Below are 27,359 nucleotides of genomic sequence, written 5' to 3' on the forward strand. Positions count from 1 at the left end.
AAAAAAACTTCACCACATCAACGATTCATGTGAATAAGCTTTTACTATAGAAACAATAACGCACAATAATAAGTTACAGCCGGAACTACTGTCGAGCCATGCTGTTATACAAAAATAACACACACCTTCTGACCAATTAGATTCGAGCATTCAACCGTGCCGTGGTATAAAACAGTTTATAACATTAAATTTCATTTATCGTTCATTAATAAATCTTGGTAACATGAACTGCTTATTTTCTTATGTTTTATTCCTGACATACACATGAAACTGTGAATTAAGGCTTCATGTAAACTTGGGTTTTGAGAGCTTTTTTTTTTTTTTTCACTCCCCAGTCTACACAACAACTGGCACATGGCCACAACCTTCTGAAGACAGCATTTCACCACTTCACCAGGTTGTGTGGTGAGATGTCCTCCTGCTACACCACTTCCCTTACTTTCACTTACACCTCTTCCTGTTTTAGTGTGCAGAAATGTTTCCATCTCTGAAACGTTTTAAATCCACCTTTACATGTCACTTTGTTTTTTTTAAGTGAACTTGTGAAAACTCAGTAAGCAAAAGGAGGAATATTGCCATCGACTACTGTTCTGCTAATATTCTGAGGAGTGGCAAGAACAGGAAGTAGGTATCCGTCAAACTATCTGTTGTAGTTGTAGCTGCCTAACACTAAAGTATATTTACCATGGGTGCTCGCTCTATTATTCTGACATGTCTATTTAACAAAGTTTATGGTTTTAGAGTTATCCATGGACAGACAAACACGTATTTGCTAAACAGATTCGTCTGTGTTCCTTTTACCGTTTATTATACCTATATCAATATTTTCTTTGCAAGTATGCTAACCTTTCCACCACAGCCAATCATGAAACCACTATTTAGACATTCAGGTTGGTCCAAATTTAAAATCTGGATAAAAAACTACCGAAGAGAAACTCTACTACTGTGTGGACTAATCATAAAGGTATCCTGTAACAGTCTCTATCCACAAACACTCGTGACTCGTCTTGGCCTTGCTCCAGCAGCTGGGAGGGCATTCCACATGAATCAATTACATCTCAGTGTGATAAAAACATGCTCCAGGCCTGAAGGTGAACTTGGCTTTATTCCTAACATGCAGAAATATACTTGGCACCCTCATGGGAGCTTTTAAAAAAAGGGACTCCAGCAAAGTCGACCTTATAGAGGGGTGACAAATAATCCATCATCAGACAGTGTAAATGCCCTGATCGTCCTTATGGGAGAGTCTCGCTGTGGGTCTGTGGGAAGTTGCAGGACTTACGCAGCAGGGATTCAGCCAGTTTGCTATAAGGGATGGGATCATGGCGATTTCTCAGTCTCTCCAAACCAAATGAATCAGCTTTGTTTCACTGCCATATAATTCAGATTCCATTCTGGTACCACAATGGGGAAAATATCGCCCTCCATAAAATTGTTATTGGTCCCATTTAGCATTTCCTTTTTCTGTGCACTGAGCATCTTCGTCAGCGAGCATGACTAAAGGATGTGAGGCAATGCGGGGACTACGTCAATGCAGAGGGGCCTACATAAAAGAAAGCAGCATTTATGAGGAACAAGAAGATAGAATTTCTTCGATTGCTATATTTGTACTCATTTGCAGCTCAACACAAAGACGATGACAGGGTTAGGGGTAACGTTTTCAGCGCAACACAATCAGACACAGCAGAAAGCAACTCCAACAAAGGCATTCATAAACCGCATCTGATTCTTCTACACAAGACAGAGAGAGAGAGAGACGTGACTGCCAAGCAACTGATCCAGACGTCATATCCCACGTGTGTTATAAATCAAAAAAGTTATAATGAAAACCTCAAAAACCTGCCAGATCTGTAAAATACCTGACGTGCAGGTTTAATATGAAAACAACAACCTGCACAAACAGGATTTTTAGAAACGTTCTCCCACTTTTACCACAACACTCACTACAAGCGAATATTCCAAAGTTGCAACTGATTGGAAATTGCACTTGACTGGAGATGTTTAGGGTAAAGCTTACACAAGAGGTGTAATACAAAAGCACTTTACATCACACAGAGAAGAAAAGAGGGACAGAGATAAGCCCTACTATCTGCTACCAATATAAACACAAATTCCTTTATGTGATTGAAACGAAGCTAGAATCTACATTAGTAGCAGTAGAAAAGCTTTAAAGAGGATGGATGTGCACAAAATGGCCAAGTCTTGTTCCTGAAAGTACCAGCAACGCCGAGTGAAATTTACAATCTAAACAAATCAACTAAAAGTTCAGAAAAGCTCAAGAGAACTGAACCATCAGTCCTTGAAAAGATGGGATGTGATTGAAAAACTGAAAAGATGTGAGATGTCACAGTCGCCACAGATATGTGTGTGTGAACTTTACAGGATATTTCTTTCACTCAGCTTCAGTGAGCTCAGAGATCAGTGACCCTGGTGTTTCCTCATCCTGTGTACTGCTCGTGATGTGTGGCAGAGCGAAGCTGCAGAGGGTCTAAAGCCTGCATGCAAAATCAAACCAAGACACTAATAATACCTCATGTGAGCATAAATCAACCTTTAAACATGTTGGATGATGTGATATCCTACATTAATACCACACTCGTTGTACCACACTCGAGCCTATACAAAAGCATCCTATGGTCCTAAGAAGCACGTCTTTTTCAATTCTCACAGCTCAAACTTTGGCATTTAAACAGTATCTTTTTTTAAAAGAGAGCGCGAGGATGGCCGATCTGAGCAAACAGAGCAGTATCGGCGTGTGGGGTTATTAAAAATGAATGCTAGGTGCTGTGAATTTGCAGTGACGAGCACTTCAGTTCTGCGAGCACTGAGCCACGCGTGTCTCCTTTACCATCGCTCACTACCGTCCACGCTTTGTTCACGACTCAAGTTCATTAAAGTAAAAGAGCCATGGATTAAAGTTTAAAAAATGAGAGTAAACACTGGAAAGTAAAAAAATATATATCATTGCCATCACCCCATTGCATCAAACAGATATAAAATACAGGCTGAAGAAGCAGATCACTTTTTTCTTTGTTGCAACAGGATGTAACACATAAGAGACAATTAAAAAATAAACTAATCAAAGGAGAATATAAATTAAATGGTATTATACCATAGCATGGTTAAATGCTCGAATCTGATTGGCCAGAAGGTCTGCATTTTTTTCACATAACAGCACAGCTCAGACAGTAGTTCCGTCTGCAAAATGAATAGCAGATGCTCCACATCATCTAAGACTAATAATAAACGTATTTTTTAAAAAATAAACTTGTTTAAACAAAGTAAAATATATAATCATTGATGTGGTGAGGTTTTTTCTTTTGGAGACATTTATAATATTTATGGAAGGAGTCTCAAGTGTTAGTGCTTTGTAAGTGTCATGGTGCTTTGCGAAGTTTATCAGCACAGAAGAGTCTTCAGGACAGAGGAGTTTATACTTTCTGGTTTCTCAATAAAATGACAAGATTCATTTTTTGTGAGGTTTTTTTTTTTGAGTGAGAGAGAGAGAAAGAGGCTGGTGAGGGAATGATGTTATAGCCACGATTAAACAAAGTGAGAACAGGAACTAACTTGTCTCTCGGACGTTTCACAACATTAAATCTAACTATAAACTTAAAATATCAGACGTGGCGTCCATTAAGAAATTGTAATTGCTGGAAAATTGCTATGGTAAAAGCAGAATAACACACTCCAGACCATACTGTTATATGAAAATAATAGCGGCACTCCACTTGCGCGTTGTGTCTCATCACACCCCTCAGCATGCATTATTTTCAAATAACAGCACAGTCTGTTGTGTGTTATTCCTTACTTGATACTAGTGACACTATAATAATACCTGTACTGATCAACATGTTCCTATTTGAAGAGCGATATATTTTCACCTGACCTCTCTCCATTTCCTCATCCACCTCCTTAACAGCCGATGGTGTAACATGGCCACCTCATTAGTCAATTGAAAAGATCAGCACAGAACCTGAAAGCAGCCAGCGTGACAAACACCAGGTATTATCTGCCAGAAGCCAAAGGCCAGCTAATTCATTAATGTCAGTGAGCTAACGGACTTAAATGATGTGTTGCTGCCGGTTAGAGATGCTCACCCTTACATGGGAAACTGAGGAAAGTCTTTAAAGACTAATGCTGAGGAAAGCTTTTAAAGCATTAAAGCTCAGCACGTGGCCTTATTTTATTTTTTTTGGACATGCTTTTTCTCACGTCCGCAACCAAATCAGGCACTGATAAAAGGAAGTAGTTTCTGATTCAGCTGAATTCGCCTAATTAATTCCTGACTCTGATTCGGGTGAAATACTGCTTTCCTGCTTTGGGCAATTTAACATGGAGAATGGGCTCGTGGGATATGGCTTCCTCTAAAATTCTGGCCTGATGTCTGAATGAAGGAACACAAAGTCCATCTTGTCTAATAAATATTACGGTTAGTGAGCATTAGCAGACACTGGAGTCTGACACCATATTGAAAATCTGAGAATTTTTCTCACTCAAAGTTAGACAAAGATTTTTACAAATTTAAAACACAGAAAGGAAATGTTTAATATCTTGAATATTCAATATATTTAAGATTTAGGCAAACTTGTGATACTGACCATGTTGGACAAAAGGTTACCCTTTCCCTTGAGTCATATCTCTTCCGTTGAAGCAGGTGTTCAGACAACACTCAGATGGACTTGATCTAACGTGGATTGTACTTTTCATTTACATTCCTGCTGAAATCTGATAAAAAAAATTTTCATTACAAATATATTACAGAGATTTTCACTAGCGGTCTCAGACTTTTGGACCCCACTGTATGTCAGTAAAGTTTACTTACTGCTCCCTTCATAGCAACTGCCTTATGAGCCTTATGCCTTCTGTTTCAAAGTCTATGGGCTGCCGTTTGCATCAGGATAACTAGATATATTGAAAATCTGTCTACATACCACCCTGAACTAAAAAAAAAAAATTATTTTATAACTTATTGACACAGATAGTGGGTTCAGTTTCATCCACTTTAATATTACACTCACACACAGATGCACACTAACCGACAAAGTAGGAAGAAACATGTCTAAATTAGAGACTACAGAGTCAGGAAACAGAAGTGTGGGTATGTGCTCATGCTTTCATGTCTTAGTTGAAAAGAGCAACAATAAGATAACTGTGCTTCACACCACAGAGACTGAAGAAACATAATCCAAGATTAAGTAACATCATCTGCAATTCAGGTAACATTATTAATACAGGCATGAACCTCTACTAGACTGATCGAGAGTGCTTTTTTTTTTATTTAATTTGGCACATTTTAGTTGCTCATATTTACGTCTAATGACGTGGAACTTCCTTAAGATAAGTTACTTCCGGTCATCACTTACGTTACAGCAGCTTTAAACAGTAGTTCCCTCACCCGCCTCTATTTTTATTTCTCTCATGAAGTTATTAAGGCAAAAATAAATGCACAACGTGTTCTTTCCTGAAAGCGGTGACTTCAGATACTTCTGCTATATCTTTGCTAATTAACACATTTTTATTTCTACTCTGTTTATTATTAGGCTTAGCTTAAGTGCATAGACCCTGCGAATTATGTAAGTATGGAAACGATAACGCAGTAGAACGAGCGCATTAATATTTACCTGTGATTTGAATTACAGCCGGAGCTAGTGTCAGAGCTGATCAACAAAATGAATCTACCCAATGAGATCTGAGAATTCAACAGCGCTATGGTATAAATAGCCTTATCACATTTTTTCAGTCACTTCATTGCAGTTTTTATTGATTATGTAAGCTAGCTTGACAATACCAAATAAAACGAAAAAAAAAAAAAAAAAAAACTTTGTGAAACATGATGTTTTAGTCAAACGCCAGTGTTCAGCTTTCAACATTGCAGCACTTCCTACAGTTCTGGTATCTGTTTGGTAGTCAGCATTGACTTGTGAGATTTGGCTAGTCATAAACTAAAAGGTCATCCACGTCACATCACACAGATATCTATTATTGATACTATTCAGTATATCATTATATCAGTGCATCATACCAGCAACTTCCTCATTTATCTCTACTGTGGACTAGAAGTTAGGAAACTTTATTAGGGCAAGTTGACGACCTTGAACACAGAGATGAGAAGTGTACCAGACTCTGGAGTTCATAGCCCAGTTGAGTACTATAACAGAGAGACAATATTCAAACAGACATGAAAATGTGCTCTGTGTGTTTACTTTATGATTGTAGTGAATACAAATATTCCCATTTTCCACCAGAATCGTCCATCGAGTCAGTCGTCTGTTGCTACAGGGTATGATATTTCAGATGATCTAAACCTACTCTATAGAACTAAAAATAATGTTTTTTCTTCCATCATACCCAAACAAAGAGAAATATATTAAAGGTAAGTAGCTTCATCTTCTCATCTAACAGCATCCCATCAACCTCCAGCATGATCAACCACAATCAACATTCAGCCAAAACGCGCCTATAGCCTCTAATTTTCACGTTCATGTGAAGGTCAGAGTGAAATAAAGGGTACAGGCAGAGGGCAGTGGGAATGCAATGAGATTGGGATGTGGGCACAGCTGCATGTTGGCCCAGGGGCAGCTTGTTATTAGGCTCACTGATCCTCATACAGGATGACAAGTGAAATGAGATATTAATGAAATCTCTTCCTCTCAGAGTCTGAGACATGAGGGAGGAGAAATGGCCCTGAATGAGAGGAAACGTGCTATCTGGCTCCCTAAAAATATTCTATTATTCTGAGTGAAAGGGACTAAATATAAATACTGTTGGGTACAATGTGGGTCGCGTACACGCTCTGTTTATTAGCTCGCATGCGGCGCAAAGTGCAAAAGCCAAAAAGTTAAAGTACTTTTAATTCTCATTATCAGAATCTGACAAGTTCATGTGCATTGATTGAATGATGCATTGAGCAATATTACTGACTGAAAAGTTGACTTCCATGCCCTAAATCTGTCTGGTATGAAAATTCAAATACCCACATTCAAAATACACTCAAATGTCCGGACATGAGTTGCACATGAGTTGAAAGATAGAACACACAGGCAAAGGCAAGCTCGGCTACACATTTTCCACCAAGAGCTAATGCGTGTAAAGCACCGCCACCTACACCTGTTCCTTTCAAATCCAAAATACACTTATTGCATTAAAAGTAATGGAAATACTGAGACATAGCATGAGCACTGACAGTACTGCTATTAACACAATCTTCAAATTACCTGACCTGTGTCACAGGAAATAATAACAGTCAAAATATTCAAGATAAGCTTTAAATTCCTCTTTTAAATTCATGTGATTTTTCTGAAGACCTAGCACAGAGGAAACTGGATTAGCACTTTACGTCAAAGTTACCCTGCCCTGTGAGGCAACATATAAGGGGAGAGAATAAGAGTTCCCAAATTTCAAAATGCTCATATTTTTAAATACTTTGAAGAAATAAATGTCTTGGATGCATGATAAGATTTACAAAGATGCTTCTCCATTACTACACACACAGAAATTTCTTTTAAATGTAGTTTGACAATTATAGGGGTCACTATATAGCTTCTAAATACACATTAAACAGTATTTTATGAACAGCTCAATAACTAATCATATGCTTATTACCACAATATTGGCCTCTGCCCTATAATATTGCAAGGTCACTGAGCTATAAGGCATTACTATGCATTTTTAATAAGCGGAAATTAAAAAAAAAAAAAAAAAAAACGCCAGAGCTTCCCAGCTTTAAACATGTCCTCAGTATTGGTTTAGGGAAGATCACTTCAGCACCACTTACTCAATGTTATAGTTATGAAATATCTGAAATTTAGAAGGTGACAATGTTGGATTTAGACATGAATTACAATGTTAACAAATAGTGTGGGAATAAGAAATGTGTAATGATGTCTGTGGTATTTTTCCTCTGTAAATATTTAGTTAGAGCCAAAAGCTGGTTTCAGAGAACATATTTTTAAAACAAATAATACATTACTTTATATGCACAAAAAAGGGCATTTTTGTGTCCATGAATCCAGATTCTATAAATATGCTAACAGGAAATACTCCATGTGAGGGAAGACACCTTGGCCCTGGTGGAGGAGTTTGAATATCTTGGAACCTTATTCACAAGAGATGGACAAAGACAGCTTGAAATCGAAAAAAATGGATCAGATCAGCGACAGCAGTGTTACAGTCGCTATACCAGTCTGTGGAGGTGAAGCAAGAGCTCAGTTTTCAAACAAATCTGTCTGTTTACCAGTCAACGTACTTCCCTATCCTTACCTCTAGTCACAAACTGTCGGTAGTTAACAAAAGAATAAGAGTACAGGGGGTGGAAATGAGGTTCCTCCTCAGGGTTGCTCCTCAGGTTGATTCAAGAGGAAGCAGTTGAGGTGGTTTGGGAACCTCACAAGGATGCCCCCTGGTCAGTTCACACTAGAGCTGTATCAGGCACGTCCCACTGGATGGAGACCCCTGGGTAGACCCAGGACCCGCTGGAGAGATTATATCTCACAGTTGGCTTGGGAATGTCTCAAATTTAATTGCCCGTATTAAGAATTCACTCATAAAAACATGTCGTAGGGAGACTTTAACTCTATTAATACACACTCATTTCTACTGCTTTGAAAGGCAAATCCATGACTGTACAGTACTGTTTGCTTAATCCAAATGTAATTAAAGGCTAATAGCTAATATTTAACTAAGCCTTGCTAACTGACCAAGTAGGCAACCTTTAATTAAAAACTAGCTGATCTGGCTAGACAGAGATTATTTTATATCAACATAAGGATTTGAAAGAAATCCAAATTTACATACATGTTAAAGTACGATGGTCATTATCTTATTGCAACAGTTACCAAATTATTGATGTGATCATATAAACAGAATAATACAATATCTTAATTCGGGTCAAACTCATTATCAGGTTACTACCAAGCTCAAATTGTGTTTGTTGATTGGCTGGTTTGGTTTGGTTCTCACTGGTCAGAACAGTCCAGTCAGAAATATGAGTCAGAGAGACAAATTTCTACTACTGATCATTTGTATTTGTGTCTAAACAGTACATTACTATTTACATACAGAGTCAGGAAATATAATTTCCAGAATATAACCTTATATTCAGCTATATGTGACACACATACACATAGCAGGGCCATCTGGTCTGTCCAAAATGGCAACTCTCAGTTTACCGATGGTTATCATACCTAAAAAGATGCCGAATTTGTCCTGCAGGGACCCCACTGGCCACTGTGCCTTGGTTTATAGCTTCATTTGAATTTTAATCCTGATAGATTTCCCCAAGAAGGGGAAGTGTAGACCAAGTATAGCCTTTATCTCATGTTGTAAAACAGTGCACATCCCAGTCAATGGTACCATAGGAACCTCAAAGTACACTCATGGGAATAAAAAGATTGAGACTCCTACATTCTAGGAGACAGATCGTCTGCAAGCTGAGAGAGAGAGAGACTTCCACTGATTTCAGTCTCCATCTCTCTGATATCATTCCGCCTACATTCTATGTTCATGCCTGATCTGTTCATTTCACTGGTCTTGTAAATTTTCCTTGAATATTGCATATATAAATAATTGCATAATAACCTTGTGTAACATATTTCATCCTAAGCACCAAGTTGTGCTGCTAGATTTCTTTAAATGAACGTCTAACAAACAACGATAAGGCTGCTGTTTGCATGTTTAAAAGAACCTGCTGAGCTAGCACAGTAATTGTTCCATATGATACATGTTTAGTACTAAAAGCTTCTGAGACTGGATTATAGAATAAATGCTTAAAGATTTATGAAGTGAAAAGACGTAAACATAACTTCTGCAGCAAACTATTTAAAGAATAACATTTTACTGCAAAGGTTAATGCAGAGTTACATTATATTTGAGTAACTTAAAAATCTGGGGAGAAAAAAAAACAGTAACTGTGGCATGTGCAAAACTTTGGAAGTCAGTAGCATCCCCTTTGGCAGATATCACAGCTAGCAAAAACTTATATAGCCAGCTAGGAGTCTTTCTATTCTAGTTTAATGAATTTTCACCCACTCATCCTTGCAGAATGTTTCCAGTTCTGAGATATTATTGGTCTTGAATGCATAGCATGTTTAAAATCTACCTACATATTTGCAGTCATTCAAGTCAGGGGAATTTTTAGGGGCTTTTCCTAAAGTATCAGCTTGCATTTCTTGAAGTAGTTCATAGTGGATTTTGAGGTATATTTAGATCATTGTACTGCCCAAGCCAATCTCTTTTCAGCTTCAGTTTCTTGACTGACTGGGTCATACTTGCATCCATAATTCGTTGATATTTACTGGAAACCATTCTTCCATCTATCCGTGCAATGCTGCCAGGGCCACTGGCTGCCATACAATCCCAAAGCATAAGAGATCCGCCCCCATGCTTAACAGTTGGCAAGGTGTTCTTTTCATCAGAAGCTTCTCCAAACATACCTTTGGTGATTGTGTCCAAAGAGTTCAATTCTTATTTCATCAGTTCACGGCACTTGTTTCCAAAATGGCTCTGGCACTTTTAGGTCACAGGAGAGCTTTCTTTCTGATGACTCCTCCATGCAGTAGCACAGTGTACCACAACTCCTGTGTCAGCTAAACTATCCTGCAGGTCCTTAGTGTCATATGGGGGTTTTGCTTTACCTTTCTGTTCAGCATACTGGAAGTTGCATCTGAAAGGTGTCTTGGTCTTCTAGATCTTGTCTTGGCTAACACAGTTCTCCTTAACTGCCATTAAATGACCTTTCATACAATGGAAAGTGTGAGCTGCAAGCACTTTAATATCTTTTTTATAGACTTCCCCTGCCAATTAGCTTCATTTTCAGATCTTCAGTCAGCTGCTTAGAGGAGCTTGTGGTTGTTGAGTTTTAGCACAAGGTTAGTAGAATCAGAGAATTTATTACACTCTGGAATTGTTATGCCTAATGGCAAATCTTGACCTGCCTAACGAGTCCTAATGGGTCAACTACGGCCTAGTTAATTAAGTTCTGAGACTTTACAACTGGAAGGGTGTCCAAACTTGCCAGAATTATGATTTTTTTTTCCCCTACTGTTTAAGTTAATCGAATATAAAGTAACTGTGCGTCAATGTTTGCAGACAAAACATGTAATTCAGCCAGGGATGCATAAACATTTGCATACATCTCTATATTAACCTTATAAATTGCAATCAGATCATTTATTTACATGAAAATTATAAAATGGGGCCAAATATTTACTTAATAAAATTAACACACCAACATTGGTGTTAAGTTATCGGAGAGTTTACTTCAGCATTTCTATCACTATAGCATTTATTACATAGAGAATTGTAATACTGTGTTTCAATTCTTACAGGATAAAAATTCACAATGTGTTGCTAGCTCTTTAAAGAAGCCCCCAAAAAAAGCAAATTCCAGAATTTAGTGCTTTTTTCTGCAGTGAATCATGTTTCTCTTTTACAAACGGTCAGCTTTCACACACTGTTAACACATCTCACGGCTTCTACATGGAATTCACCATTTTGTTGTGAAATACTACTCAGGAAGGGGGTAAACTGAGGAATTGCACACAGAAACTCTTCGTCAGAGTGTAAATCACTGAGTTATGGATGATTAATCACAAGAACTTGGAAGAACCTTGAAATGTTTGTTCAGTGACAGACATCAGATTACTGGCCAACCAAAAGAACTGCACAAAGAATGATCTCTCATTTTGGCCGATGGGTGAAGGTTTACTTTAAGATGAACAAAGGAAATTAGATCATTGCATTTCTTAAAACAGCCCATTTTTTTTCCTCATTTATTGTCTTTTTTTTCCATCTAAAAGTCCATCAGTGGGCGTTTAGCGGAAATTTGTCATACTGACCACTGAATGCCAAGCACAAGAGAGAAAGAGGGGTGGAAAGAAATTGTGGAGGGAGAGGTTTTATATGAACCATTGTGGTCTAAGTGATAATCATGGCAACGATGAGAGGACACACACACAGTCTCAGTCTCATCCTGCCGGGGTCTAGGGCAAAAAACCTCAGGCTGGTGTAGGGGGAGCCTAGACTAATCAGCAAAGGAACAAAAACATAGGACAGACCATAAAAAAATGATAAAACATTTTTTAAAGGTTTTTAAATGTCTTTGGATAGAACAATTTGTTCCATCAACTGTGTTTAACAAAAATGTTTCAGTTTTTTCTTCAAATAATAAATAAAAAAATATATAAAACACATGGCGGTCCATAACAAAAAATAAAAATTATGAAAAAGATTTCATCATCATTTTCAACAATTTATTCCATTGATTGCAAAAGAGATTAGCATGTTTAATAAAAATGAAATCTAAAAATGCAATTAAAGTAGATTTACTTGATCTTTTCTTTTGGTTAACCCTACTCTAAGCACCACAGGTGGTGGTTTTGGGGCTATGGAGGTTTATAAAGATAAATAAATAAATAAATAAATCTTTTTGCAAAAAAACACGTGGTGGTCCACAAAAAAAAAAAAAATTATTTAAAAAAAAAAATCAGTCATTTTTTCAATGTTGTCAAATGTCGGTGAACAGAACAATTTGATCCATCAACTATGAAAGATAAAAAATGAAAAATAAAAATGTAATTAATGATTTTTTTTTTGTCCATGGAGATTGTTCCCTGAAGACTATGTAGGATTTAGTCCTGTCATACCTGGAAAACTACTCGGCCACTGGGCGAGGACACACACGTTACAGCGCGCTGATCCACCAGGTCTAATGCCTGCAGAGTGCAGGAGCCGAATATAAACCTCAACCTGACACAGAGAGACAGAAATACAGAGATACAGGTATACAGAGACAGGAGATAAACTGATACACATAACATCTCTGAATTAAGGATTTCAGACCTCAGCTGTTAAAAAAAAACAAAAAAAAAAACATTCTTAACATTATTAGACTTTGCTACAAGAGAACTGTTCATTAACTTGATCTTCACTTGAGACGTTGTACGGAGTTTAAGCCGTCTTTCTCTATCCAGGTGAAACAGAAGAAAAATGAAGGGGAAATTATTTTGAAATGATCATAGTGTACATACAATGAGTAACTAAACTACAAGAATCATGTCACAATTATTAACCTCAAACTTAATCAAGCTCCAAGCAAGCAGGAAGCACCTGAAAACAGAACGGCTGCTTTACTCCTCAGAGAGCTGATTTGCATTCTGGTGGCTTTCAGTTCGACACAGTGAGTGAAAGCTGCTTGCTGAGTAGAATTAGAACAACTCTGACCATAAATGGGAATGTCCTTCAACTCGGATCTTTGTGTTCGCCCACAAAGGAAGTTTCACCAAAAAATGATAAATTATGATAAAAGCCAAAAAAGGGCGCAGGCTCTGATATTAACGTGGTCATCTTTTCTTTCCATTAGAGCTAACGACTCGGTTGATCCAACCACAAACCAGTCGGTCTGAGCTAAAAGCCACGACGACTTTTACTGTGGCAGAAAGATGGCACTCTCAAACCACCAAGCTTTTCCCATTTGCACACCTTCTGTCTCTCACTGACCACAAAATGGCACGCAATAACTTCTAGCAGTAATCATGATGTTTGTTTGGCTTAATGTTCCCTTTGGAACTGTAGGATGACTGCTACTGTGGCTTCTCGGGTGCTTTTATTCAGAAAATAACATTTGGAACGAGGCAATGGGTGCTGGGAAGATAAGCAGCCTTAGAAATACCCTGGTTTTTTAAGCTTAATACTGGAACAACTGCATGAAAACAGATAAGATGTGTAGCAGTTCATGTTCAGTGGAATCAAATTAGTGTGGTCGTGATCATGAAAATGGGGATAATTACGTAATTTATCTGGAATGGCACAGCGGTCAAAACAACAAGATAAATAGACCCAAAATTATAACACAAATATATACTCACGCTATTAGGAGCTCATCAGGGACTAGAAGGGGGAAAAAAAAAGAAAACAAATGACGAGCAATAGTTTATTGACGCAAAAACCTAGCTAGGTTTAAAAGCCCATTAGTTTGTTCTAAAGGTGTTTGTAATTAATAATTAAAAATATTTTGGTCACACTGAAGTAACATTAGGTAAACATCCAGTGATGAAATATAATTCACTGTCCACTTTAATAGGAACACCTGTACACCTGCTCATTTATGCAGTTTTCCAATCAGCCAATAATGCGCCAACAGCACAATGCATAAAATCATGCAGATACAGGTCAAGAGCTTCAGTTAATCTTCACATCTAATATCAACGTATATCTGAAGCATATATATGTTTTAGATACAGCGGAAATCAAAGTATACACAGCCCTGTTAAATTTACAACCAACAGATTTTTCCTTACAGAAATGCTCCACATATATCGAGTTGTGAGAGGGTCTCCTGTGTACAGCCCTCTGCAGATATTCCACAAGTTCTCAATAGGATTTAGATATGGGCTCTGACTTGGCCATTCCAAAAAGCTGATCATCTTCTGAAGCCATTCCTTTGTTGACTTGGATTTATGCTTTGGGTCATTATCATGCTGGTATAAATACAGATTGGTATTTGTAGCTATACATGATTCCCTCTATCTTGAGTTAGAGCCCTAGTCCCAACTGAAGAGAAGCAGCACCATAGCACGATGCTGCCACCACCATGCTTCACCATGGGTATGGAGTTCAGTGGGTGATCAGCTGTCTTTTTTCGTGTCAAACAACTTTTAGAATTATGCTCAAAAAGTTCTACCTTGAACTCATCAGACCACAAGGCAGGCAGGCAGGCAGGCAGGCAGGCTTGGATGTTTTCTTTTCATGGGAAAGGGCTTCTAGTCACCCTACCCCATAGCTCAGACATGTGAAGAATACAAGAGATTGTTGTCACATGCAGGGAGTGACCAGTACTTGCCAGATATTTCTGCAGCTCCTTTAATGTTGCTGTAGGTCTCTTGACAGCCTCCGTGTTGAGTTTTCTTCTTGGCCTTTCGTTAGTTTTAGAGGGACACCTGTTCGTGGTAACTCTGTCAGTGTGGTGCTTGTTAATGATGGCCTTTATGGTGTTCCCTGGTTTTGGACATTCTTTTTTGCCCCTCTCCTGATCGATACCTTTCGACAGTGAGATCTTGTACATGCTTTGTAAGACCTGTACAGCACTTTGAGCAGAGGACAGTGAGCAAACATGTACGTCACGTAAAAATACAAACGAATGCAAAAACAGGAAGCCCTCAGGCATTCTGTGACGTTTATGTGTGTGCTATAGGTCTTCCTCTGCATGTCCTGTCACATGCTTGTCTCTGTACACATGCTCTGTTTTAATCTGTGTTCCCTGCAGCTACATGATTATTTGGTTTTCAGCTCTAAAACTGCATCATGGTCTATTTGACTGCTGTGATTAGCCTTTATAGCTCATATGAGGCTAGAACCAATAGGACCTTTTGTTTTTAGTTGTGTTGATCTTTACGCATCTCTCTAAACCTGTGTGTGTGTGGGTGGGTGTGTGTGTTTCATTATGTCTCTCTCTCTTTTTATCTCTTTGATTGTTCTTCCTACATATATTTTGCTCTTGTTTATAGTCAGTTGGTGATAGTTTTGACTTGTGCCCAAGATTTCGAGGCTTGTTTGTTTGGGGGAGGATGTCATCATTGCAGGTTTTCACAGACCACTTTCTTCCAAATCATAAATTGTCTGCGTAGTTTCATATCTCTTCTGTATATGTGAGACAAGATGTGTTTACTTAATTGTTTGAGCAGTAGTTCAGGAGAAGGCTTTCAGTTGAGGCTACAAACTTCTATATAAAAAAAAAATGTTTTAAAGCTTGTAGACCCGTGCACTCATTCCATGTATCTAGTAAACGATCTGTTTCGTCTGCACACCACAGCATACCGAACCTCTGTGAAACCTGACGTAGGAAGTAACATGACAAGTTTAGCCAGTCACAATATTTGACACCCAGCTGTGGGAACAGATTGCTTTTCTCACACTTTCAGGAAAAAAGGTAATGAACTGTTTCTTTCCTTGTTGCTGGGTTGGTGCTATTACAGGAACTTTTTTTTGAGTGAAAAACTGAATATCGTGTATTGATTTTAAAGTACATAATTGGACCTCCATTCTGAATGACTTGCAAATTAAGCTTTATAATTAACATCATCAAGAGTCCAAAATTTATTTTGTAGTAAATTTCTGAGCTAAATCTAAACTTCTTTTGGTTAACAGTTACCTACATTACCCACAATACCTATTGACTAACTGCTGATAGCGGTGCCAGTGGAAATTAGCCCTTGCTTCATCTTTACATAAAAGGAGTGATGCAGTGGCGCTTTAATGCTTTAGTCTATCCACCTCTCTCTGCTCAAACAGGTCAGCTTCCAAAGCTTCAACTTTCACGCTAATACCATCATCAACATCATCACGCTCGTCACCTTGTAGATCTCTAGCTATCCAAGCTGAGTCTCTGCTGTGTCAACTAATGCATTGCATTCTGGAACTTTGACAAGGTTTGGTGTGTCCGATACTTTTACGCTGGATTTCTCATTAGTATGATTGCTGCAAAGAAAAGCTCTTGCTCTTTTGTTTTTCACTGCAAAACCTGACCGCTTTCAAATCACTTATGTTTGTGATTGTTTAATATTTTCTCCTATAAAACACCATTACACCTACACTAGCAATAACATCCCCCTGTGACATCAGAGCAGCACCGCTATCTTTTCACAAGAACGACAAATGCATAGCACCGGCCAAAAATATTATCACCAGAATCGCTAAACACACCACAAATTTTTCAATTTAAACATGTTTAATGTGTTTCAGGGTGGACTTTTCATTTATGTGCCTCTTATAGGCTAGTTTTTAGAGTTGAGCTTTTTTCATGTTCCACCACCAAAAAAAAAAAAAAAGGTACAATTTAATACCTGGGGAACTCATCTCAGACCACCGCCTTTGTCACTCGACCAAATATAACACAATCTTGGTGCATACAGCCTGTAGCCTAGAGAAAAAAAAATGTTGGTGCAGTGCTGCAACGCTTGTACATTTGTCAGCTCCAGTAATAGCTTTCTGCTTGGGTTGAATTCTGCCTCACTAGTACATGTCTAATAAAGCATCTGACAAATCAACAGTGCGAGAGCAAATCTCAGCACTGTAATCTCATTATGGCATATGAGCTGGAGAAATGGTAAGAAATTTCCCAAAGACCGTCATAAGTAGGGATGGGCATTTTCTGTTTCAGAGCAGTTCAACGTCAACCTCTATTTTTAGAGCCACCGTAAGCACTTAAACCATAGGCACTGAAAATACTAGCTTCTGATTGGCTGGAAGTTCAACATTTGCAATAATTTCTTTCAGACCACAGTACTGTTGTATTCTCGAATCTGATTTGTCAGAGTCAAGTGTTGAATAAAATGGAGTATTTTGTGACACTGATCAGTTTTAATTTGTGTAGAAGCTGTGGAAAGGTTTTCTTTATAAAAAATAAGAAACACACTGTCAGATTTCAACTTTCAATTCAATAGAAACCGTCGCAACTTTGACTTCCCATTTAAGTATGTAGCTAAGATAAGTATGCATAGCATGCAAATATTATCTAGATGAAACTCAAACGTGTGCCATGCTGCAGTAATCGCAGGGCTCAGCACGTTTGCCTTCCTGTCAAATCGCCCACAGAGAGGCCCCTACCTCTCCACAGCTCTTAGACTCAGTACTGGCTCTCCTCAGGGCTGTGTGCTGAGCCCCCTACTCTATACTCTCTATTTCTATGTCTGCACCGCCACACACCCCAGTAATGCTATTATAAACCTGGAGGAGATGAGATCGCGTACAGAGATGAGGTCCAGAGGCTAGCGGCATGGTGTACAAAGAACAATCTGGTGCTGAAACTTCAAAAACTAAAGAACTTAGCATTGATTACAGGAAGAAAAAAGCTGATCCACACCCCCTATAAATAAATGGAGTCTGTGTGGAGAGGGTTTCGAACTTCAGGCTCCTGGGTGTGCATGTGGATGATGACCTCTCCTGGAACACTAACACCACGACACTGTTAAAGAGGGCACAGCAGCGTCTCCATTTTCTGAGGTCACTGAAGAAGAACAACTTGGATGACAGATTACTGGTGACCTCCTACCAGTGCTTTATTGAAAGCGTACTGAGCTACTGCATTACTGCTTGGTTCTCCAGCTGCTCAGCAGCTCAGAAGAAAGCACTCCAAAGGGTCATCTCCACTGCGGAAAAACTAGCTGGCCACTCTCTCCCCTCCCTTGAGGATATTTACAGATCTTGCTGCCTCAAAAGAGCTTGCAGCATCCTCAAGGACATCACACATCCTGGTCATCACCTTTTTGAACTGTTGCCCACTGGATGGCGGTTCAGGACAATAAAATCCAGAACCAACAGACTCAAAAACTGTTTATATGCCAAAGCCATCGTGGCACTAAACATGAACACTAAACATTGTAAATATGGATGTGTATTTTGGATGTGGATGTGTATTATCTGTGTATTGTAAGTGCGGGTGTATTTTTAGCTTAGTTTTAGTGTTTTAGCTTGGTTGCATTTTATTTATTTCTATTTATTTAATTATTTTAACAGTATTTTTAAGCTATTTGCACTGGCTAAGGATAGCCATCCAATTTCATTGTACTGTACATGTGCATTAAATTGACAATAAAGGTCTAAGTGTCTATCAGTTTGCCTATCTGGTGTTTGCATTAATGGATATGTACATCCATAGACACCATAAGCTTCTGGATGTACTCGTTTGATCACTGTGTCTCCACCTTGTGTCATTTTTAGAAACTGCAATATAGCCATATACAAACACTAATCGTGGTGATTTTTCCTTATTAATATTCTGAAGCACTTAAATCAACATGAACTGCCATGTAGATGGCACAGGATTTCACTGTACTGTTAGCTAGTTAGGAAATGAAGGATACAATCAAGTGTGCAGGCCTACACTCATGAAAGAAAATTCACTACGGTTTACATAAAGGATAAAACACAATGGGGTATGGTGTTACAGGAGAATAATCAACACGTTGGAACCAATCAGGTTTGAGAATTCAACAGTGCATTCACATATGGTTTTATAATATGACTTTATACCCCAGCATTGTTGAATTCTTGAATCTGATTGCTCAGAAGGTCTTGACTACTTTTCTGTATGCCACCTGTGTGCATTCTCGAATCGCTAGGTATTGATTCATTTTCTGTAACAGTGCTTTGTCAGTAGCTCCAATTCTGTAATCATTAGGGGTTAAAATCGATTCACAATACTGCATTTGTGATTTGATTCGATTCTCTGAAAATTTGAATGAAGAAAAAAATACAACTGAAAAGATTCCGTTTTTTATTTCTAAATCATTAACAATACAAAACAATATGCATTTTTGCCTGTATAAAAATAAATAAATCACAAATTGCTACGAACAGAGGTTTACATGTTGTAAACAAAATGTAATACAGGTTGATCACATCTTAAAAATAAATACAGTCAGATCTAAAGTATTTGTACAAATGACAGAGTTTTTGTGATTTTGCCTTTATACACCACCACAATGGATTTGAAATAAAACAATCAAGATATGGTCAAAGTGTAGACTTTCAGCTTTAGTTTAAGAGGTTCCACAAAAATATGGCATAATACTTGGATGAAAATTCTTTGCAGTCAATGACTGCCTGAAGTTTGGAGCCCATGTTCTCAAAACTCAAATTCTGAGTTTCCTCCCTGGAGACACTTTGCCAGGCCTTCACTGCAGCCACCTTCAGTTGCTGCTTGTTTGTGGGTCTTTCTGCCTTCAGTCTTGTCTTCAGTAAGTGAAAAGCATGCTGTATTGGGTTGAGATCAAGTGACTGATTCGGCCATTGAAGAATATTCCATTTCTTTGCCTTCAAAAAGTCTTGAGGTGCTTTCTCAGTATGTTTAGGGTCACTATCCACCTTCACTGTGAAGCAGCGTCCTATCAGTTTTGTAGCATTCGGCTGAATGTGAGCAGAGAGTATAGCCCTATACACCTCAGAATTCATCTTGCTACTTCTGTCAGCAGTCACATCATCAATAAACACCTGTGAGCCCGTTCTATTGGCAGACATACATGCCCATGCCATAACACTTCCTCCACCACGTTTGACACATGATGTGGTATACTTTGAATCATGAGCTGTTCCTATCTTTTGCCATACTTTTCTCTTCCCATTATTCTGGTACAAGTTAATCTTGGTTTCATCAGTCCAAAGAATCTTATTCCAATTTTTAAGAATGCACTGAACCCTTGATTTGGCCACACCTAAGGTTTTTGCTATCACTCTTATAGATTTAGGTTGTTTTTTCAGCCTAATGATGGCCTCTTTAACTTGCATTGAGATCTCCTTGGACTTCATAATGGTAGCTCCAGTCGAACAGCTGCCAAATGCCAACTCAATACCTGATATCAACTCCAGACCTTTTATCTGTTTCATTTGTCTTGAAGTAATGAGGGAATGGACCACACCTGGTCAGTTAACTTCTTGCCAGTCAATTGTCCGAATACCTTTGAACCCCTGAAATTGGAAGTACTTTGCTTAAAATGGCTGTAATTCCTAAATGGTAAATGCCATATTTTTGTGGAATCACTTAAAATAAAACTGAAAGTCTACAGTTCGAAAACATCTTGACTGTTTTATTTCAAATCCATTGTGGTGGTGTATAAAGGCAAAATCACAAAAACTCTGTCATTGTTCAAATACTTCCGGACCTAACTGTACATTTCTCCAAAAAAATGTTGCCCTAGAGACTTTGAAAATGAAACATAATGAAACATAATGAGAAGTCGTTATGAAGAAATAGAGCTCCAAAGTCGGCTAAAATGCCCAAATTCTGTGGTCTCTGGTTTTCACATTTTTTTTTTTTTTTTTTTTTTACATTTACGGCATTTGGCAGATGCCCTTATCCAGAGCAACTTACAGAAGTGCTTTGAAGTCAAAAACTAGGAATACCATCAATCCAAAAACTCTGTTGGGGAGGTAATAGACAAGTGCTCAGAAAATAAATTTTTTTAAAGTGCTAATTTAAGTACTTTAAGTCTTTAGACGCCATTTGAAGACTGCCAGTGACTCAGCTGTTCGGACATCTAGGGGAAGTTCATTCCACCACCTAGGTGCCAGAACAGAGAAGAGTCTCAATGCATGCCTTCCTTGTACACTGACAGATGGTGAAACCAGTCGAGCAGTGCTAGAGGATCAGAGGGAGCGTGGTGCTGTGCAGGATGTGATAAGTGCTTTGAAATAAGTGGGTGCTGGTCCGTTTTTGGCTTTGTAGGCAAGCATCAGTGTTTTAAATCTGATGCAGGCAGCTACAGCAGGACAGTAGAGGGAGCGTAGCAATGGGGTGGTGTGGGAAAACTTAGGAAGGTTGAAAACCAGTCATGCAGCAGCATTCTGGATCAGTTGCAGAGGACGGATGGCACTCAGAGGCAGACCTGCCAGGAGTGAGTTGCAGTTGTCCAGTCTCAAAATGACAAGGGACTGAACAAGCACCTGTGTGGCCTGTGTGGAAATAAATGGACGAATAATTCTGATGTTATAAAGGAGAAATTGGCATGTGCGTGTCAGATTAGCAATGTGAGAGGAAAAGGACAGTTGATTGTCCTTGGTTACCCCAAGGTTGCGTGAAGTAACCGAAGGCAAGATCAGAGAGTTGTCTAGGGAGATTGCAAGATCCTGAGATGGGGATAAATCGCCTGGAATGAACATCAGTTCAGTTTTGCTGCTATTAAGTTTCAGCTGATGAGCTGTCATCCATGATGAGATGTTTGCCAGACATGCTGATATCCGAGCAGAAACATGAGTATCTGAGGGATGGAAGGAGAGAAAGAGTTGAGTGTCATCCGCATAGCACTGGTATGAAAACCCATCTGAGGATATGCCCCCACCAAGAGATCGAGTATAGAGGGAGAACAGAAGAGGACCAAGTACTGAGCCTTGTGGGACACCAGGGGAGAGTCTGTGGGGAGCAGATGTAGATCCCCTCCATGTCACCTGATATGACCGACCTTCCAGGTAGGAAGCAAACATTGCCATGCTGCCACGAATTCCTAGGCTCAGGAGGGTGGACAAGAGAGCCTTGTAGTTCACTGTGTCAAACACTGCTGAAAGGTCAAGGAGGATGAGGACGGAAGACAGTTTGTCTGATCTAGCAGCATGTAGCTTCTCAGTAACGGCCAAAAGGGCAGTCTCTGTGGAGTGTGCCGGTTTGAAGCCAGACTGGTTGGGATCTTGGAGGTTGTTCTGTGAGAGATAGAGTGACAGTTGATTGTAGAGAGTTCGTTCAAGGGTTTTAGAAAGAAAAGAGAAAAGTGATACCGTTCAGTAGTTGCTGATGTCAGAGGGATCCAGAGTGGGTTTCTTCAGGATGGGAATAACCCTTGCTCTCTTGAATGAGGCTGGTATGTGACCAGATGTTATGGAGCCATTGATGATAGTGCTGATGAAGGGAGGAGGTCTTGAGAGATGGTCTGGAGCATTGTGGATCCAATGGGCAGGTGGTAGGATTGCAGGACAAGATGATTTGCAGGATCTCTTCTGTTGCTAGTTTAGAAAAATGTGCCAGCAAATGAGAAGGAGAATCCTCAGTGTGTAGTGTTGGAGTTGGGGTAGAAGTGAATGTCTGGCAGATTTTTTCAATCTTCTCATCATAAAATGTCTTCAGCAGTCAGGGAGGATGGAGCAGGAGGAGTCAATGGGATGAGTAGTTTAGAAAAGATGATGTGGAGCTTGTGAGGATCTTGTGCAGAGGTTTCCAGCTTTTCCTTGTAGAAGGCAGTCTTAGCAGAAGTCACTTCAGATGAGAATTTGGACAGGAGAGCACAGTAAGAGGCAAGCTCTGTGTCGAGTTGCGATTTCTTCCACTTTCTCTCTGCTGTTCTTAATGCTCTCCAATTGCTGCATAACACATCCGATAGCCAAGGAACAGGGCAGGAAATCTTCCTGGGTTTAGAAGATAGAGGGCAGAGGAGGTCCATGCATGAGGAAAGTGAGGAGAGGAAAGTCTCTGTGGCTAGCTCCAATGGTAGGGAGGAAAAGGAGTCAGGGTTGGGAAGGGATGATAGGGTGCAGGAAGCTATAGAGGAAGGGGAGATAGAGTGGAGGTTTCTACGAGTGGGAGAGAAGTAGTGTTGTTGTCTGGTGTTGTTTGAAAGCTACTGAAGAACTCTTAATTGTTATACGGCCATGTAACTGTATAATGTATAATGCATTTCAGTTGTTGTAATCCAGAACTATCGGCCTATTGGTCACTTCTGTATATTTTAATTCTATGGGATGCGCAGATTGGGATCTCTGGTGTTCAAACAGTGCAACATGCAAAATTACTAGAATCCTGACATTGCACGTTTCCATGTTTCTTGCATCGCAATGCATCATGTCACAATGTATCGTTATACCCCTAGTAAGCATTGATATGGTGAGGCTTTATTTTAAGAAACATTTATGTAACATTTATGGAAGGAGTCTCAGCTGTTAGCACTTTGTAATAGACAGTAGGTTTTCTGTCATGGGTCTATATAACTTTCCCATTTCTCTGTAACAACGACAAGCTCCTTTTTTTTGTCTTATGAATTTTAAAGAGGTGCTTTACTTATGATGTACAGGTAAGCATTTTGTGCATGTTTCCACAACATTAAATCAAACTACAAACTGAAAAAAAGATATTAAGTGTTGTTCTTTTTTTAAATGTCATAGTCAGTAAATTTCTGTGATATAAGAGAAATAAAACACGTTGGGATGTAATCAGTGGGGTGGTAATAGTAACTTCGCGTCACACCACCTCTTCGTTGATTATTTTCCTACAGCAGCATGCCCCGCTTATGTTTTTCTTGTGTTTTCCTTATTTGGTACATGATGTGGTATACAGCTACCAACCTAGTGAATCATGAGCCTACTTAACATCATGTTACCAGTCCTTTGGAGTATATAGTACATACATTTACATTACACTGAGCAAAGCAAAACTCAGCAAACTTCTATCATGTCATTACTTACTTTGGGACTTCTCTGAATATGTCTTCTGAAGGTCTTTCAGTAGCTGTTCAGCGACAGCAGGCAAACATGAAGCCATGTTCTGCTGAGAGATGTACAGGTCTTAACATGAGATTATGAGGTAAAGTTAATATATAATTACGCTCGTTACTGAATTATTAGCTATAAATCATGTGAGTAAATATTCCTACCTTGAAACAACAACCAGTTACTCCCTCTTCTCACTTTCACCCTGCCTGTAAGTAAAGAAACAGCTTTATTCTGGCCTAGAACCTGAAATGTGTCCCTATCGGATATCTAGTGCACTATATGTAGTGTACAAGCCACTACTGCAGCGGGATGTACCGAGTGTACCTATAGAGAGAGATTAGGCAGCCGTTTGGGATTCAGCCTAACGAGCAGCACGCTTACACAAAGCTACAAGTGCGGATACGAGTTAGCCAGTTAGCAAGCATAAACAGTGAGGTTAGCTGTATTTACCTCAAACACTGCTGCAAATAAACTACATGGAAATATGTTATTTGTGCCAAAGAACACTGAACATAAAAATACAAGTATTTGTATAAAAATAAATAAAATAAAAAACGAGTGTTTTTCCCGCGTCAGGAAACAAACATTCATCAGGAGGAAGCGGAAATTGCAAAAGAGGACGAATAATTGTGGGTTTTGTAGTCCAATAGTTTTAATACAGTTTTCTGTGTTAAATAAATGTACTCTATAGGGAAATGTGGTTTTTTTTAAATATATATTTATATATTTATATATTTAAGTCAGCGATACTTAGTGCTTAATAATACAATACAGAGTTTAATAGTATAATCAGCTGAGGCAAGCTGTTTATCTGAAATAATTGTGTGACAATGTTACAGTTACAGTTACAGTCGGAGGGTAACGTCGCCATCTTGTGGACATCTGGTGCAACTCCTGAAACTATAATGAACAGAAAATGGTGGAAGCATTACTTTTCCCCTCGAGAAAAGTAAGTACAAAAATACTAGAACATTCATTATAAGAAGGCTATCATTTAATCGTGTAGACTTATATGAGTTTTAATAGTGAAGTAAGAGAAGTCAGTAGGCTATGTTTGTTTGTTTTGTTTTGTTTGTTTTCCTGAACAAACATCACTTCCTGGTGTCCATCCTGTAAAGCAGATTATATCAGACACATCCTGAGAGAGAGAGAATGCACTGAAGCATTTATTGAAAAAAAAAAAAGCTGTACAAAAACCAACATGTTAGTTTCACTGCGAAGTATTTTGTACAGTTATTTTTAAAAAAATAATTTTTTTTAAAAAGGATAATAAAGATAATAAAGGTGTATTTACAATACAAATAGGGTTAAAAAAAAATACAAATAAAAAAATATACACAAATATCAACCTTTCCATAACTTTATACAACATTTGAAAGCACAATAAAACTAAATAATAATAATAATAATAATAATAACTATTTTACTATCATTTGAAAGCACAATAAAACTAAAATAAATAAATAAAAATAATAATAAAACTATTTCACTATCATTTATCATCAATATTTAAACATTAACAAATGTTTAAACGCTTAAAAGTGAAATATTTGGCATGTCCAGCGTAAACTACTTTACATGTCCATGTCAGAGCTGGGCTGAACAGAAACATGGTTAAGGAGGGTTGTACACTTCAGGTACCGCGAGCCCACTGCAGGGGCGATGACGTCAGAGCGGGTGTGCGCGAGCGCGCGCGCGGGGCAGTAGTGACGTGTGTGCGCCGCGTCCCCGGTGGCGCCGCAGATCGGACACACGTAGTTCCTCAGCACGGGACACAGCACGCGGCCGTTGCGCGCTTTCAGCCGGTGGCTCGCGTAGATCTCCGCGCTCTCTCCGTTCTGCTTGCAGAAGCCGCACACAGCTTTCTCCGAGTTCTGCCCGACGCCTCCCTGGCTTCCCGGAGAGCGGCCACTGCTCCCGGAAGTTCCCGGGGTGACGTCAGGGCACCAGGAGCGCTCCTCGTGCGCCGGCCACGCGCCTTCTGACGAAGACTGGAGCCGGGGGACGTCACCTGCGCGTGCCAGCCGGGCCACCATGGCTCTGAGACCCAGATAGTCATGCCACATGAAGAAATCCTTAGCAGGGGTGTGTCGCTCTCCAAAGTCCCGCTGCATGTCCGTGGTAGTGCAGAAGTGAAAACGCACGAGCCGCGCGCGCGCTCTATTTATACACGCGACCTTGCAACAGTGTAATACTTTGAGGACTTTAAGCTGCGCGTGTCTCGTGCGCACACTTTCATTATTTATGCATTAATTAGAATTCATGCCAGAACTTCCATCGCTTTTTAACCTCCGTCCTGCGTGTCACCTGTTCCTTCCTGCATGCGTGACATCTTACGCATTAACAAGATGCACAGTGTGCGCAGTGTGCATAAAACCTGATGCTCTGATGCTGTCTCGAAATATTCCTTGCACACTGATAATGCTTGATTGCACTAATAATAATAATAATAATAATAATAATAATAATACATGTCAGTCAGTTGCCCACTATCTGGTGCACTTTGACGCAGAATGCTCATCCTCGTCTAACGCAAGTGCACCCACGCGCTTTTTATTCTGCTGCGTGCACAAGGGCCCAGACAGGGAAGGTAAAAATAAAGGAAAAAAAAGGTCCCCACCAGGTCACACTGTCTAATCATGGCGCCATCAGGCTCAGACTCCATGTCTGCGCGTGCAGAACAACAACATTGTATCACAAGCCAAAGCCAAAGTGAGGTAGATTCACATTTAAGTTCACGACCAAGGAGCAGTCTGTTTGGGAAGGGTGTGTGTGTGTGTGTGTGTGTGGGGAGGGAGGTGTTGTCTAGGGCTGGGGGGGGTTAGTCAGTATAGCTTCATATGCACTCTGAATAGTAATGCTAATATTCACTGCTAGCAAAAAAAATAATCAGCATTTGATTATGTTCAAATACAAGTACACTGTAATAATACACATTTATTTTAGCATCCACACTGTTACTAGTTCTATAGATTTCAGGTAAATCCACTCTGTATGATAGTTAGAGGAAAACTCCGCCCTGGAACACATTCAATACGTTTACGTGGAAATGTTTGTGGTGTGTTTAGCGATTCTGGTGCACGCTGATTGCTCAGTCCTGTATTTGCGTTGTTCCTGTGAGAAGTTAACAGTTGCGTGCCACGCTGACATGACAGACAGACATTGCTAGAGCATTTACAATGGCATTTAACAGGACAAAAAGAAATTTCAACAATCTTAGAGAGCTTTTTCTTCTCACTCACCATTTCGCAGGGTTATATTAATGAGAAATCTAATGCAGAAGGAGAGGAGATAGCAAACACTGAACTCAAAGCTCCAGAACACAATGCAGCTATACAACGGTTACAGCAAAGACGCGGCTCGGCTAGCTAGTGAGCTATGAGATGATGTGCGAT

The 27,359-nt window shown here is 39.3% G+C and overlaps 2 protein-coding genes across 6 annotated transcripts in view; both read right to left on the minus strand.

Moving 5' to 3' along the window:
- zswim7 (zinc finger, SWIM-type containing 7) overlaps positions 1 to 24,566 on the minus strand; it is a 34,101-nt gene extending 9,535 nt beyond the window's left edge. For 2 of the 5 annotated variants that reach the window (XM_026922483.3, XM_053230616.1), the window contains exons 1-4: positions 24,126 to 24,566; positions 23,938 to 24,016; positions 13,866 to 13,887; positions 12,645 to 12,747 (exon numbers count right to left, since the gene is read on the minus strand). In XM_026922483.3, the coding sequence (XP_026778284.1) occupies positions 12,645 to 12,747; positions 13,866 to 13,887; positions 23,938 to 24,013 (201 nt within the window). In that variant the 5' untranslated portion in view covers positions 24,014 to 24,016; positions 24,126 to 24,566. Of the gene's footprint in view, positions 1 to 12,644; positions 12,748 to 13,865; positions 13,888 to 23,937; positions 24,020 to 24,125 lie in introns of all 5 variants that reach the window. The other 3 variants (XM_026922485.3, XM_026922481.3, XM_026922480.3) reach the window with 3 other exon arrangements.
- Positions 24,567 to 24,837: 271 nt separating this feature from the next.
- Positions 24,838 to 26,732, minus strand: nanos2 (nanos homolog 2). Its single transcript, XM_026922235.3, has one exon. It carries the CDS (start codon positions 26,076 to 26,078, stop codon positions 25,539 to 25,541), a length of 540 nt encoding a protein of 179 aa, XP_026778036.1. The 5' UTR covers positions 26,079 to 26,732; the 3' UTR covers positions 24,838 to 25,538.
- Positions 26,733 to 27,359: the final 627 nt, after the last annotated feature.

This window comes from Pangasianodon hypophthalmus, chromosome 27 (genome assembly GCF_027358585.1).
Source record: "Pangasianodon hypophthalmus isolate fPanHyp1 chromosome 27, fPanHyp1.pri, whole genome shotgun sequence".
Classification (NCBI taxonomy): domain Eukaryota; kingdom Metazoa; phylum Chordata; class Actinopteri; order Siluriformes; family Pangasiidae; genus Pangasianodon; species Pangasianodon hypophthalmus.